Source organism: Phyllostomus hastatus, unplaced genomic scaffold, assembly GCF_019186645.2.
Source record: "Phyllostomus hastatus isolate PE091 unplaced genomic scaffold, TTU_PhHast_1.1 phas_contig_80, whole genome shotgun sequence".
Classification (NCBI taxonomy): Eukaryota; Metazoa; Chordata; class Mammalia; order Chiroptera; family Phyllostomidae; genus Phyllostomus; species Phyllostomus hastatus.
The window spans coordinates 7,782,199-7,797,123 of record NW_025333960.1 but is presented as its reverse complement, the minus strand read 5'-3'; the positions used below and the strand labels follow the sequence as shown (position 1 = coordinate 7,797,123).

The window sequence follows — 14,925 nt, the reverse complement described above, 5'->3', positions numbered from 1 at the left end:
AACCTTGAGATACAAAGTCAGCCACCTAGAACCATGAAGCCAAGCATGCATGCTCCTCATGCACCCACAGGCACACCTGGGTCTCAGGGAAGCTGGGTTTTCTATTATCGACATAAAGTTAAAGGAAGGTTTCACAGGGGTGCTTGTAGGCCCAGGTGCTTTCATTTTAATTTATATAATGTCCAGATTTCTGGAATCTTGGAAAAGTACAGTTTAAAACCATGGGCACTATGAAGTTATAAAAATAAGGAGGAATTCAATGCTTCCATATATGGAAATGTAAAGAAAGGTCATAGGTTATTAAGAAAGAACATTTCTTCTCACTGGTAGAAATCTGAATCTTAAGAACAATTAATATAAACATAACAATTATACCATTTTTGAATAATAAGCCCAGGAGACAAAAAATATCTTATTTTATGCCCAAAAACATTTTGAAGAGTGAGATAAACTGGAATTTGAAGAAGGACCAAATAAAGGAATATATGGTGGATGTTTATTGAGCATGTTATTTAGGAGTTCTATCAATAATATCTCTGAGGTTTAGCATATTAATAAACAAACTTGCTTCTGCAAAATATTGATTCTTTTAAAAAATCCATTCTGCTAAATGTAAATAAATTTTTAGGCTGAAGAGCAAAATATAGTGACATTTTATTTTTAAAAGTTATTAGAATATTGCTTTTAGAGAATGCAGGATTACCCAAAATAGAAAAAAAAAATCAGGATTTGTGAATATAAGTGCACAGCTGGAGAATTTTTTTTCTCTGAAGAAAATGAAACCATTGGGTGGGAGAGTGAGCAAGAAAGAAGGAGGTGCTCAGAACAGAATTGAAAAGGCCTTGTGGAAAGGGTGAGAGTCCTGGAAATCTGACTTATTAAAAGGGAACTCCTGGTTCTATATTTGACACCTAAATGATTAAGCCTATTAGTTCTTTCCCATTAAGATAATGCAAAAAAGAGGGAAGGAGGGAGGGGAAAGAATCATTTGACACACCCTTTGTTGTAAGTAAATTATCTTAATGTTGGTGTTTCGAAATACAAACATTTTACAGTTCCAGGAACATTTGATAGAGCGTCAGTTTGGCCTAAATCCAATTGTTTCAGGAAACAGTTGATAATAAAGATGGAGGAGGAAACATCCCATTTCTTACTTAGTCAAGAAATAGAAGAATTCTTACTGAAACTTCTTACTTGGTAGCTGTAACTAAAATCCAGTTGATGAATCTCTCTAGGGACTCAGACATGAGCATCACTAACCACAAGCAAAAAATACATGGAAATGTATTTATGTAAACTTTGCTCCTCAAAACTGCACTGCCACTGTATTCCCAACTTTATTAAATTTTATCTTACATTTCATCTTAAATTTTATCATGTAAATGAAAGAAAATGGAATTCACTTTACTGAAAACATGTACAAAAAAGAATTTAATCTTTAAAACAGGAGAGAATTTATCAATGTGGAGATCCTTCACTAATATTAGTTAAGTTTCATAAACTGTCCTTTAATTGAGGTGTGGTCCAGGGACAATCTATGTTGTCAGTAAGAAGATTTGTTTTTAAAAGTAAGATGGAGGATAATTACATTGTAATCTTTCATATAAATTCTTTCATATGGATGGAGAGACTCATATGGCAGTCATTAAGGGGAAAAGGAGAAGAACCCTAGGGAAGTGACAACAGTGAATATTAAACTGAACAGCAGAATCCTGGCATTTAGAAAATGGTGGGGACCTTGACTATTAGATCCTGCTCCTCCAGGTAAGACCAGCTATTTATGCTTCATGGGGAGCTTGACAGAAATACAGAATTCCAGGTCCCACTGAAGACCTGCTGAACTTAAATAACCTGCATTTAAGTAAGATCCCAGGAGAAATGAAGAAAAAAACTGGTCTTGCCCTGGCTGGCGTAGCTCAGTGGATGGAGCGCGGGCTGCGAACCAAAGTGTCACAGGTTCGATTCCCAGTCAGGGCACATGCCTGGGTTGCAGGCCACGGCCCCAAGCAACCGCACATTGATGTTTCTCTCTCTGTCTCTCTCTCTCTTTCTCCTTCCTTTCCCTCTCTAAAAATAAATAAATAAAATCTTTTAAAAAAAAAACTGGTCTTGATCACTATCCAAACCATTTGCTGAACACAGAGTTTTTGTGCTTGCCTTAGATTAAGGCAGGGAAAATACCTTTCTTTAAAGTACAAGAAGAATAATTCATTACCTATGATTTTCAGTAATAAAGTGACAACAGCATAGGTAGCTGGATAACTTCTGTTGTGCATTAGATTAATTAATAAGTCACTTTTAATTGGTTTATTTGGCAGTCACTAGTGACCTGGGAAGAAGCAGCTGCACACGCTGTGCATGGCAGTGCATTCTAGTGAGGAGATGAATTGATTTCCAAATGAGAAATGGAAAATGATGTCCAGTTTAGGAAGATGGAGACTTAACAGGAAGCCAGAAAGGACATAGAGCAAACTGAGTCCTTTATTAGCTTATCTGTAATTTAACCAGCTTTCTGAGAAAAATTATCATATTTTTTTGCACATCATAACTGATGCATGCAATCAGATGTGACCCTTTTAAAGTGAAATGTGACTTAGACAAAACTACAAAAAGGACAGAAAGTAGATGTGTATCTGCATTTTCTCATTCTATTTTTTGGTAGGCTCTGATATCAGCTGAAGAAACAAGAATCAAATAATATGAAATTTGGCTTTTTAGAACTCTTTGTGGAAAAGTTTGTCAAATATTTTAAATTCTTACAATTCTTTCAATGCACAATCTACAGAACAGGGAAAAGGCAGATGTAGCAATAGGGTTCTGCTTGTCTAAAAATCTATGGAGCAGAAGGTCACACACCACACATCAGTAAAACATCAAATACCTTTGCAGCTCTGATTAAATACTGAAGAATAGTTTTGGGAAGTTTAATGATAGACTTTGGCAAGGCTAAAATGGCTGACGCAAACTTCCCAATAGCTCTCTACAAAGAAGGACAAAGCAAGAGTAATTAGTAGAAAAAAAACCAGAAACTAGTAATTTAATATATGACATCAGTATGAGTTTGTCTCTATGATTACAACAACTAGGTTGGAATGTGTCAATCATTGAAGCTAGAATAAAATGTCTCTGCTTATAAGTTAGGAATAAAGAAAATTATCAGTCTTTGCAAGTAATCTGTAAAAATAGTGAAGATGATCACGGTCTCTTCTGCATGATGAGTGATGGTTAGAATAAAAATAAAAAGTCAAGTCATTAGTATTTGGTAAGCCAGCTACACACATGCACATAGTCATCTAGAAACAGAGTTAGCAATGGGGCCAGTGAGGAAGCATCAGAGCAGGGTGTCTCTATGAATAATTTAGTTCTTCAGTGCATTGGGAAAACAGGGTTGGATGTTACCTGACAGCTTGAAAAGCCCTAGCCAGCAAAATGACAATGACCTCTTCATGGATACGTCATGTAATTCAAGGTATAACAAATGGAAAAGAACTCTTAACATGAGGCCCTTTCATGAAATATGTATACATATAAATATATATCAAGTTTTCATTCCATATGTAACTCTTCTGACAAATTATCGTGTTTAGGTATCATTGATTATACATCACTGGGTACACTATACTTGCACTAATGAGCTATACAACTGAGAATGGTACAGTAGGCTCTGAAAACAAAAGGCAGATAAACTGAAAATAATCAGAGCTGTGCTAGATAGTTTCATTATTTCAATAATTCTCAAATTTTTAGCAATACAAATAAAACTGATTTTCAAAATGAAGTAACATTTAAATGACCGTTTGTTTGAAAACAAAGCAAGTACTTTATTTTCATGATCAACTATTCTACATATCAAAGTCCACTTAAGCAATTCAAAACAATGCCCAAGAAGTCTTCTTCATCTCATAATTGCAAGAGAAAGGAAGTTCAATTTTTTGTTTATAGCATCAGAAAAATTTTGATGCAAATAAATGGATACCTGACTGGAACGGTGGTCTTGCATGGTAGGGGTAAGCATCATTAGTTTAATGAGGAATAAATAATTTCAGATGAAAATCAGAGGCTTCTGTGAACTATCACATATGAACATGACAAAAGAAGTCTAGGCTTGCAATCACGATCTGTCAAAAAGAAAATTCAACCAGTAAAAGACATGATTTCCCAAATCCCATAATTACCTGGAAAGCTGACTTTCTTGGAGGTTCTTCATCTTCCTTTTTTAATTCTTCCTCTTCTTCCTCTTCACTGTCCGTTTCAAACAAATAATAGTCTCCACTCCTGACCACTAAGCAAAACAAAATATTTAATTATTTCTTGAAAGAGATATGAGATAATCAGGGACTTATAAATGAAATGCCCCCCAAAGATACACATAAATTGTTCATAAAGGAGCCACAGCAAGAGACATTGGTATGGAGAAAAACATAAGAGATGAATAGTATTCACTCTGGGCTATGTGTTATTGGCATGATTGGGTCTATAGAGCATGAGGCTTTGTCTGTGCCATGTAAGAGAACTGGCCACTACTGGGTTATCTGGTATTTTCTTCTTTCTTCATTCTACATTTTATACAGATGCATCAGATCAACTCTGCAGCAACCAGTTTTGTTACCAAGATGACCAAATATAACTGAAAACTACTTTACAATTCAGCAATTCTGGTCTTTCAGACAAAGCCAAAGTAGAGTAGAGGGCTTGGTGTTGTCCAAATGGGTCGAAACTGTTGTAGGAAAACCAATCAAGAAGATTCAGGATTGAGAATCAGTAGCACCAACCTTCTACTTCACTTTATACTGTACAGACCTGGCTTCTCCACACGCAGCACAAGGGATATAACATATATGGCAAGATGTTTGAAAAAGATTATTATTATTGTTATTGTTATTATTATTATTTTAAATAACACATTGCCATGAGGAGGAAATAGGTAGATAATAATAAAAAAAGAATACAACCAAAACACCACCACCACTGCCCTCTGGCTATTTCTGCAGATAGCATGGGACAGACTGAGGCTTGGCAGACATGGTCCATACATTTAGTGCTGTTAGGCTTCTGGTCAACCAGGAGCTCCCCAGGCACTTACTGAGGAGATCTGTACTGAGCGTAAGACACAAAGCACAAGCAGTCTAGAATATCTTTGCCTTGCTTAATACTTTCCCTGCAAGAACATATTGCTGTGCTAACAGTTGGGGGCAGAGAAAGCTGAATTGTACAGATATTTTAAAAAATCTGAGGATCAAATTTTTATCAGTTTGATCATTATTTTAAGTTTATAAGAGAAAAAAGACCCAGCATATGTATTTCTGATGCTGCAAGTACTATACCATCATTGCAGGAAAACATATTAATACTTTCAATTTATGTTCAAGTCTTCAAATGCTGAGTTGTCTTTTGGTTGACATAACATGATTTGTTCACTTATCTTTTGGACTTAAACATTATAAGGTAATGGAAAACCTTCGCTTATTTAAAAATTAATTGCTTGAATACTACTAAACATGATCAAAAAGTAAATAATTTTGCCCGTGATTTCAGATGTATCTGAGGCCTCCATCCATGAAGATGCAGAGTGAATGAATTGGGCCTTATATCCTTGAACAGAAGCACTGTGATTTGTTACTTTTATTTTGAAGAAAGAACCAGGCCCAGAGTACTGGGTCCAGGCCTGAGGAAATAAATGCAATATAACATAAGGTAAGAGTAAGCAAGAACAAACCAAAGTTACAGCATTACATTTGACAGTGAAAAGACCATTAAAGTAATGCCTTCATGTAAGCTCAAAGATTTGCAGGAAAGTTACATGGACTGTACGTCACATGGTCATTTGGTAAAAACTGTATTATAAGATTGAGCATTTTACCCTCATTATAGACTTTAAAATCAACAGTAGCTTAAATTGTATTCAATCATACCTTTTATAACTTTTATCCGTGTGGCCACTGTGAGCCCAAGCAGTATTCATCTCAAGTACTTGTAATCCTGATTTTAACATTTAAAAAACTACCAATTTATATGTAAAAAGTAGAATTAACACATTAAAAAAAGAAAAATGTTAATTTTTTTCTATTCTTTTATAAAATGTTATTGAAATATAACAAGAAAATAACAGAATATTTGTAGTGCTATTTGCTAATAATGAGTAGAAAAGCTTTTACATATACCTTTGTTAGCTCAGATAGAGATCCTGCCTCCCATCTGTGACCATATATGTATGATGGATGTGGATGTTATTGCTAAACAACTAAGCATGGAAAATGACTTCTAAAATCCCACCCTGAAAACTGGAATTTTTATTTCAGATATCTAATCATAAAGGAAGGCTTGACATTCACTTAGTACTGAATTGACATGAAGACATACTACATTGAAAAGGAAGGTATCATTGAACAGCAATAATGCAATCATGTGTATGCACATAGTTATGGAAGTGGGAGATTTGTCACCTACAGTCTATATTAAGCTCTTGAATGCTTACTAATAATATGAACAACATAGCAACATTATTATATTGTCAATGGATTTATACCATGGTATTCTAATTACACTTCATTTATACTTGACACCTTTAAGAAATATCTATTTAAAAGCTCAGTGACTTTTTAAAAAATGAGAGTTTTTAATAAAGTGCTTCCAGATATGAAGTTAAGTTTTGAAACTTGTCATAATCTAAAAAATAAACCACACATTCACTCTTTTCTTTGCAAGCTTGTAAAGGAAATATGTTTTGTAGAAAAATGTTAACATCATGCTCAGAATATGATTCCAATCTATGAATTACACACATTCATGCATTATTGCACCATAAGGTGTTGTAATAAGGCACATTTAGTTTAATACTAGTCTTCAAGAACTTGATATAATGAGGGTGAAATGAATCAGAAAATCTAAAAACAATAACCTTCATAGGAAGTTCTTTAAATTATTCTCAACTTTTAAGATGATTATCAAAGACCATATCCAAATCCTTCCAAAATGCAATGTTTAGATGAGAAAGGAAATACAACCACAATGATTGCAATGGGAATTTACCCCAGCTAAACAAATAAAACATTTAGTAGGAGACAATTTTGAAATGGATAGGTCTCTCTAAACTAGCAAAGGACCCTTTAAAAACAGAAAGTTAAGCATAGTTTACTTGTGACTTGATAGAAATAGACATATAGTGCAATCCAGTATTAGATTATTAGCATGAATAACATGCTATGCTGATGGACAATAAATTAAAGAGTCACACAGAGCTTCAACTGGAATCTTTATCTTTTGACTTAGGCAGAAAATAAAATAAAACTCTTTATAACTCATGGATTTTTCTTCCTGCCACAATGCTAAAATTCAGTATTTGGGATAAGTGTAATTATATTCATGTATACTGAGAAAATTTTGAATTGCTTCATTAAATTGGCTTACTGATTTCAAAAGATTATTTCTTGAGTAACAGAAGCCAATGCTGGATATAGGTGACAATAAGAATTAGTTATGGGGGAAGATTCTTGATTTTCTAGTGATTCTAAATATCTCATTAGTAGACCCCCTCCCATCATCATGTGATGATATGAGCCTTGGTGCTATTTCTTTTCTGATTATATTAGCTACAGATATTGAACTACATAAGACATACAAGACTGAAGAGATCACAAGTAATTTTCAAAACAATAATTATTCAATATTCTGATATATTAAAGGAAGGCTAGATTCAAATGGATCATTCCATTAAAATACCACTGGTCATGTAGAGGGTGATATTTCTTTTGCTAGACATAACAAATATTGCCATGGAATTCCAAAATTCATTATTTTTTTAATGATCAAACACTAATTCTATGGGGTTATCAAGTTCTGCTTTTCAAAAACTGTTTTCTGACTTTGCTCTTAATTGGTCATGTCTGAGCTGCCAGTGGCCAGAGGCCTCATGCTGGGAACTGAATTTGAAGTGTAGTTTCAGAGCCTTTTTGAAACTAGGGAGGAGACAGGGTGAGGAAGTTCAGTGCATATTTAGTTTTCCCCATTTTTATATTTAATAAATTGGATAAATCCTTACATGCAAATAAAAATCAAAGCTCTGGGAATAAAGGTATGGGAAGATCATTGGCACCCATGCCTTACTGCCTTACAAAGAGGGTCACAAATACTTTGAACTTAAAGATTATCCTTAAGTCAGAGTCCCAGGAGGAGCAGAAATTTATTTTTATTAAGGGTTTTGTTTTAAGCATAAAACAAATACACATCAGCAGAGCTCTAGACCTCAGAAGAGGATAACATACTAGTCAATTATTATTCTCTTTCTGAGCCCAGAAATGGTGTTTGGCTTTCTTCAACCAGCATGGTAACCAGCTGATTTCTTTGGAAGACTCTGTATACAGGCTCACAGACCCAGACAATTTTCCTATACTCTGACCCCTATCAAGTCACAAGGATCAAACCATGCATGGAATACATAGGCCATGGGGATGCCTGAATTCTGGTCAAGGATATAAGGGTTAGAACTGGTGAAATTGTAAGAGGATCGAGAAGACCTACTGGAAGCATGATCAACCCAAGGCCGCCACCACTGCTTTTTTTTGCCCTTGGCTTTCTGTTTGTCTGCTTCTCCTAAAATAAAATATGTCCAAATATTAATTCTTATAAAGTGAGAAAACAAATTTTGAAAACCACGTTTTAACAACTCAATTGTCAAAATCTAGGTAAGTTGCAAAAATACATCAGAAGTCAGGAAAATGAATTATACTGAATCTGAAAATTTACATGTATTAGCAGTTGATTTCATGAGGTAAATATTGTGTTCTATTACCCTTATGCCACATTTTCCTTTTCTTTCTAGTAACTGAGGGAATAGAAATATAAAAAGGAAGGGATTATCTGTCAAAATGCATTTAACACTGAATTTTCTATTGAATTAACAGAAAAGAAACATCACCCAAAATTTATATAACAATTTAGTGGCAAATAATTTGTTAAAATATATATATTCCCATAACCAGGCATTTTATTCTAATTATTTTAATGTATTAGTGAAAAAAATATACATTTACTGGTAATTAATAGGTACTCTCATGCATTATTTCTTCTTTATTCCCTTTAAATAGAAAAGCATGGAAATACCTATAAGAAGACCTTTAAACTTAATTGAATATAACATATCTATAACTGGATATGGTAAATACATAGTTCATATTAAGTTTCATTGGAAAGAAAATAATTAAATGATATTTGAATTATCATTATTTAGATATCACATAAAATATGCATACATACTTAGTTTTCATATAAAATTTATAGAAATCAAAGGTTACAGTTGATTGCTTATCTGAAAATTCTTTCCTAGAGTAACAAATTAAGCAAATATATGCCATTTTCCTCAGAAACATGTCTGTGGAACAGAAACTATGTTATGTGTTGATTAAAGTTGTCTTGCTGAAAGAAGATACTTGTAAAGTAATGGATTCATTAAATATGTACTGTATGAAATAAGTAAAGGTATCCCATTCACAATGGGGAGCTGAAACTTATTAAGTTAAAATATATTGATAATATTGGCAGAATGAAAAGTAATGTTATTTTATAGCCCTTCCAAATATCAAGATATTATTCAATATCAAGGTACTCAAATAAAGGGGAAATTTCTTAACATACTTTCGTCATCCTCTTCAGAGAGTTTTTGGATGTCTTGGCCTTCCCCTGACTCCTGGGTCAAGCTCAGCATCCTCTCCTTACCCTTTTTGTATTTCTGTTGCCTGGCTTTGATACGATCCATCCTGTAAGAGGCAAGAGCAGCAGCAATGCCAAGAACACGTCTGCAGGTATCATGTGGTCATACTTTGGGTTTATACTTTTATGTATATAACTAAAAACATGAACAAAGTAGTATTTGGGACTTGTGAACAGCTTCTTATTAGGAACAAGTATCCCCATGTTTTTTTATATACCCATGTTAATTTCCACTACACAGGTGCTAGTCTTAATAATATGACCAATAATAATTATGCTAAGGTTTGATATGTAATATTTTATGACCACTTATACCTTGTACCATTGCCATTCTGAGCATAGCATACTATGAAATATAAGTCCTTTGTTCTCCCAGGGTTTGCATTTTTATAATATCTGTCTACCTTACATAATTGTGAACATCAAATGAGGAAATATATGAAAGTGAGAACTGTTTTGTAAACAGCAAATCACTCCTCAAATGTTCATAAGTTTTTTGTGAGACAATATGCCCCTTCCTTATTTCAAATATAATCTATTGGTTCTGGAAAAATGTATTATTGCATCTTTAATTATTGATTTAGTACCTTTATTTTGTCTGCTAACTCAGGAAGACTATTCTTGAAATTTTAAACTCTATTTCCCAGATCTGCCTTCTTGAAATGTCTCATTACTTAATTTAATTACCTAAAATTCTGGATATTTGCACAAGTTTTTAAACTGATTTAGGCATAATTTCTGCTTTGTGTAGCTAAAACAACATTTTCAGTTTGTTTTTTGCAATGATCATTGCCTTCATTCATTTTTATTCTGAATTTTTATCACTTAGGCAAATGAAAAATTTAGTGAAGTGAATTATAGTAACAGGCTTCATTTATGGGAACACATTCTAAATGTGGGTCTAAATTTGTTATTTCTCTAGATTTGATTTAGGTAGTTAGAAATAACAAAAGCAACAGTTATACTCTATTATACTATATATCTCATATCTTTAATAGTGAAAATAAACATGCCATGGGATAGTGTAATTTATTCTAGCAAATACTTTTGCATGGATAAAAATGAGGCCAGAATGGAGTGAAGCAATCTTAGCAAACTCAGGGAATATTTCTTCAGAAAAGTGGCTGGATTCTGAATTCTAGGCCATCAGCTCTTAAACTGGTCCCCCAAATACATTAAGGGATACCAATCCCAGTTCTAGCAAAGATGGAGGTATAGGTAGAAATGCTTACTTTCCTTGCACAACCAAAAGAAGGATAACAACCAATTTAAAAATAATAAACAACCAGAAGTGCCAGCAAATCAAATTGCAAGGAACACCAACAACCAAGGAGCTAAAAAAACATTCACCCAGACTGGTAGGAGGGGTGGAAACAAGACACGGGTAGCCAAGCTGAGAGGATGTGCAGCAAGGCCACAGACTGTGCGGGCTAGGCAGGGATGGCTGAATGGGAAACCAAAGACTCAAAGCTAGCTGTAAACTACTGCAGGGGATTCGACGGCAAGAGAAACTCCCAGTATCACAGAAGTTTTCATTGGAAAGTGATGCTAGAGCAGAGCAAGCAAGTGGCATTGTTTCTTCCCTGGCCCCACCCCCACAGACAGAGCTACAATGGCAGCAAAGATGGTTGCCCCACCCTGGCAAATACCTAAGGCTCTGCCCCCTTACACCATAACAGATACACTGAGAAAAGAAATATGGCCCAAAATGAAAGAATAAATCAAAACTCCAGAAAAGAGCTAAGCAACAAGGAAATAGACAACCTATCTGATGCAGAGTTCAGAACATTGGTAATCAGGATGCTCACAGAATTGATTGAGCTTGGTCACAAAACGAAGGAAGAAACAAAAGCTACCGAAAGTGAAATAAAGCAAAATATACATGGAACCGACGGTGAAGGGAAGGAAATTGGGACTCAAATCAACAATTTGGAACAGGGGGAAGAAATAAACACCCAAACCAGAACGGAATGAAGAAACAAGAATTCAAAAAAAAAAAAAAAATTAGGAGAGGCTTAGGAACCTCTGGGACAACTTTAAGCTCTTTAACATGCTAATCATAGGGGTGCCAGAAGGAGAAGAACAAGAGTAGGAAATTGGAAACTTATCTGAACAAATAATGAAGGAAAACTCCCCCAATCTGGCAAAGAAAATAGACTTCCAGGAAGTCCAGGAAGCTCAGAGAGTCCCAAAGAAACTGGACCTAAGGAAGCACACACCAAGGCACATCACCATTAAGTTACTTAAGATTAAAGATAGAGAATCTTAAAAGTAGCAAGAGGAAAGGAGAGAGTAACCTATAAAGGAGTTCCCATAAGACTCAGCTGATTTCTCAAAAGAAAACTTGTGGGCAAGAAGGGGCTGGAAAGAAGTATTTGAAGTCATGAAAGCAAGGATCTACTTCCAAAATTACTCTATCCAGCAAAGCTTTCATTTAGAGTGGAAGGGCAGATAAAGTGCTTCTCAGATAAAGTCAGCTTAAAGGCACTTATCTAAGAAACAGAAGATCAAAAACTATGAATAGTAAAATGACAACAAACTCATAACTATTGACAACTGAACCCAAAAAAGGAAAACAAAAACTAAGCAAACAACTAGAACAGGAACAGAATCACAGAAATGGAGATAACATGGAGAGTTTTCAGTGGGGAGGGTGAAGGGAAGAATGGAATGGGGAAAGGTACAGGGAATAAGAAGCCTAATTGGTTGGCATAAAATAAGTGGAGAGAGGTTAAGAATGTTATAGGAAATGGAGAAGCCAAAGAACTTATATGTACAACCCATGGACATGAACTAAGGAAGGGGAATGTTGGAGGGTGGGGTAGTGTAGGGCAGAGGGGCGATAAAGGGGAGAAGAAGACTGGGAAAAGTGTAATAACATAATCAATAAAATATACTTAAAAATGAAAAAAGGATCCCAACCCTCAGAAGTTGCATTCATTGCTGGAAATTACACTCGAAGAAAATTCTTTACAATGTGCCTAAAAAAGCAATTTAGAATTCTCAGATCCCTTGGGTGAAGCCTGTCTTGACTTTTTCAGATTGTTGTGGTAGACAAAGTCTTGAACTGAATTTAAGGAAATATGGGTTGTGATATTTCTAGTGATGCCACTAGTTAGTTGTGAATTTTAAATTATCTAATATGGTGGGTCACCAGTTTCTCTTCGAAGGGACTAGATTATGTTATCTCTAAAGATCCTTCCAGAGCCAGGACTCTGCATTTATTTTCTTAGCCCATAGATGTAATAATCATTTTCTCCAACTGCCTGGAACTGGGCTAGATGCTGTCGCATTCATTAACTTGTTTAATCTTCATAAAACTTTATATAGAATTGTGAGCCCTAATTTAGAACATAAAATTAAAATTCAGAGAATGTGAATGACTTGCTCAAGTTTCTGAAGTAAACAGCCAAACTAAGACTTGACATTGGCCTTACCTAAGCTGGCTCTCTTTCTACCATGTTGCAGCCATCTTTCTTTTTAATGACTTCCATATTCGGTCTATTAGGCATAAGAGTTACTACCTGATGCAAGAGTAAATACCTGGGAAATTGGGAAAGTTAACACAAACAGGTTTTTCAGGGCATTGAGGCTTCTCAAGAACTGAGTGAGTCTGAATGGGATCATACTAACCAAAATTAAAGGAATAGAAGAGAGTGAAATAAAGCATCCTTACTGCCTCTTCAGCTGATCCATTGACTTTTTCTCTTCCTCAATTCTTGCTTTTACAGCCTTTACAATTGTGGCCTGGAAAAGTTCAGCCCCTCTAAAGGAAAATTGGAAACGTAGAGCAAATTAGTACTTCTATTGTTATTACTCTCCTTGCCCTAAAGTGATTACTAAGGGTTAGAAAACATTTCTTGGACTGTTGACTTTAGTTTCTGGGCTGGGAGTAGGAGTCACAAGGCCTTTTTTAGAAACCCCTTCCCAGTGAATGAAAATGGCACAACCTCCCCCCAAGAAGGAGGGGCTGCTCACAATACTGAGAGATCAGTAAAAATAAAATGGTTTGTGTTTTCTAGGATGTTAAAAGCCATATACCTCTTCAAACCTGTCCCATAGAATGTCGTATCTCAGCAAGGTGTTATTCACCTGACCTTATTCTAGTTGTCCCACTAGGAAACATTTGCAAGAACTCAGTTCAGATGGGTTTTCTACTCAATAAGCAGAAAGGAATATGCAGTGAGCTGAGGATTCCTTCAGGGACTATGCAAAGTTGGAGTGCAAGTCCCATCAGTCAGATTTTTAGTCTCTTGCCTCTTTGATTCTCTTCCTTCTATCCTTACCCTCCCATCTGTTTTGTTTTTTCTCACATTTCAAGCCAACTTAAGGGATCCCATAGATCTCATCAGTCTCTCTTAATATTCTCAACTCTGCCCTATAGTCATACATCATAATCACTTGGCAAATTATAATTTTGTAAAATCCCAATGGTGTTTCAGCCCTATGCTCAGACAGGCTGTCATCAGAGGTACAGAAAATGCATGCTTGGCCAACCATCCACAGCATCCCTTTCTGGAAACTATTCTGATCCTCTCTAGTGGCTATTTCAAACATCTTACTCTTATTTCAAATCTTGAATTCTGTCAAGGGCTTTTGACTCCTAGTAAATTATATAGCTACCTAATTCTCAGAACAGAAGTCCTGAAGCAATTATTTCCTTAGTTTTCTGCCATTTATCCAGTAGATGGCCTTTCCTGCAGTGACAGAGAAAGAGGTGACATTCTCCTGCCCGAGGTCTGCCTGTGTTCAGTTCCCTTCCCCACCTGTAGCCTGAGGGACTCAACCCTTCCCTTTATTCCTCTCTTCCTGCATTTTTAACCTTTCCTCTGCTATTTAAATCTGCTCATAAGCAAGCAAACATCCTCAAATATTAAATAAAGAACCCATGTACACACCATAGTTTCCTATAGCCTTAGGAAGTATAAGAATTTTCAGTTCATTATAGCCTTAGGAAGTGATGGAAGTGTAGCCTTCCATCACTGCGCCTGAAGTCAATTATCTTGCAGTCACTATCTCCAACTCTTTACTTTCAACCTCAGCTCACTGGTGTTTGGCTCTGATTATCACCTGTCAAGTTCACTAATTTCACTGTTCAGTTGGCTGGTGTCTCTGAAATGGGTACAGCAGGAAAGGGAATCCACACCTAGCTATTGACACCCCCAACACAATGGCATTCCTTTTAATACCAATCCTCTTCACAGACTTTCCCCCTAAACT

At 35.4% G+C, this 14,925-nt stretch overlaps 1 protein-coding gene across 1 annotated transcript in view; it reads right to left on the bottom strand.

Moving 5' to 3' along the window:
• Positions 1-14,925, bottom strand: part of PIEZO2 (piezo type mechanosensitive ion channel component 2) — a 503,470-nt gene that overhangs the window by 65,013 nt on the left and 423,532 nt on the right. The window contains exons 29-32 of the mRNA XM_045850410.1: positions 13,382-13,471; positions 9,631-9,752; positions 8,518-8,589; positions 4,176-4,282 (exon numbers count right to left, since the gene is read on the bottom strand). Of these exons, the coding sequence (XP_045706366.1) occupies positions 4,176-4,282; positions 8,518-8,589; positions 9,631-9,752; positions 13,382-13,471 (391 nt within the window). The remainder of the gene's footprint in view (positions 1-4,175; positions 4,283-8,517; positions 8,590-9,630; positions 9,753-13,381; positions 13,472-14,925) is intronic.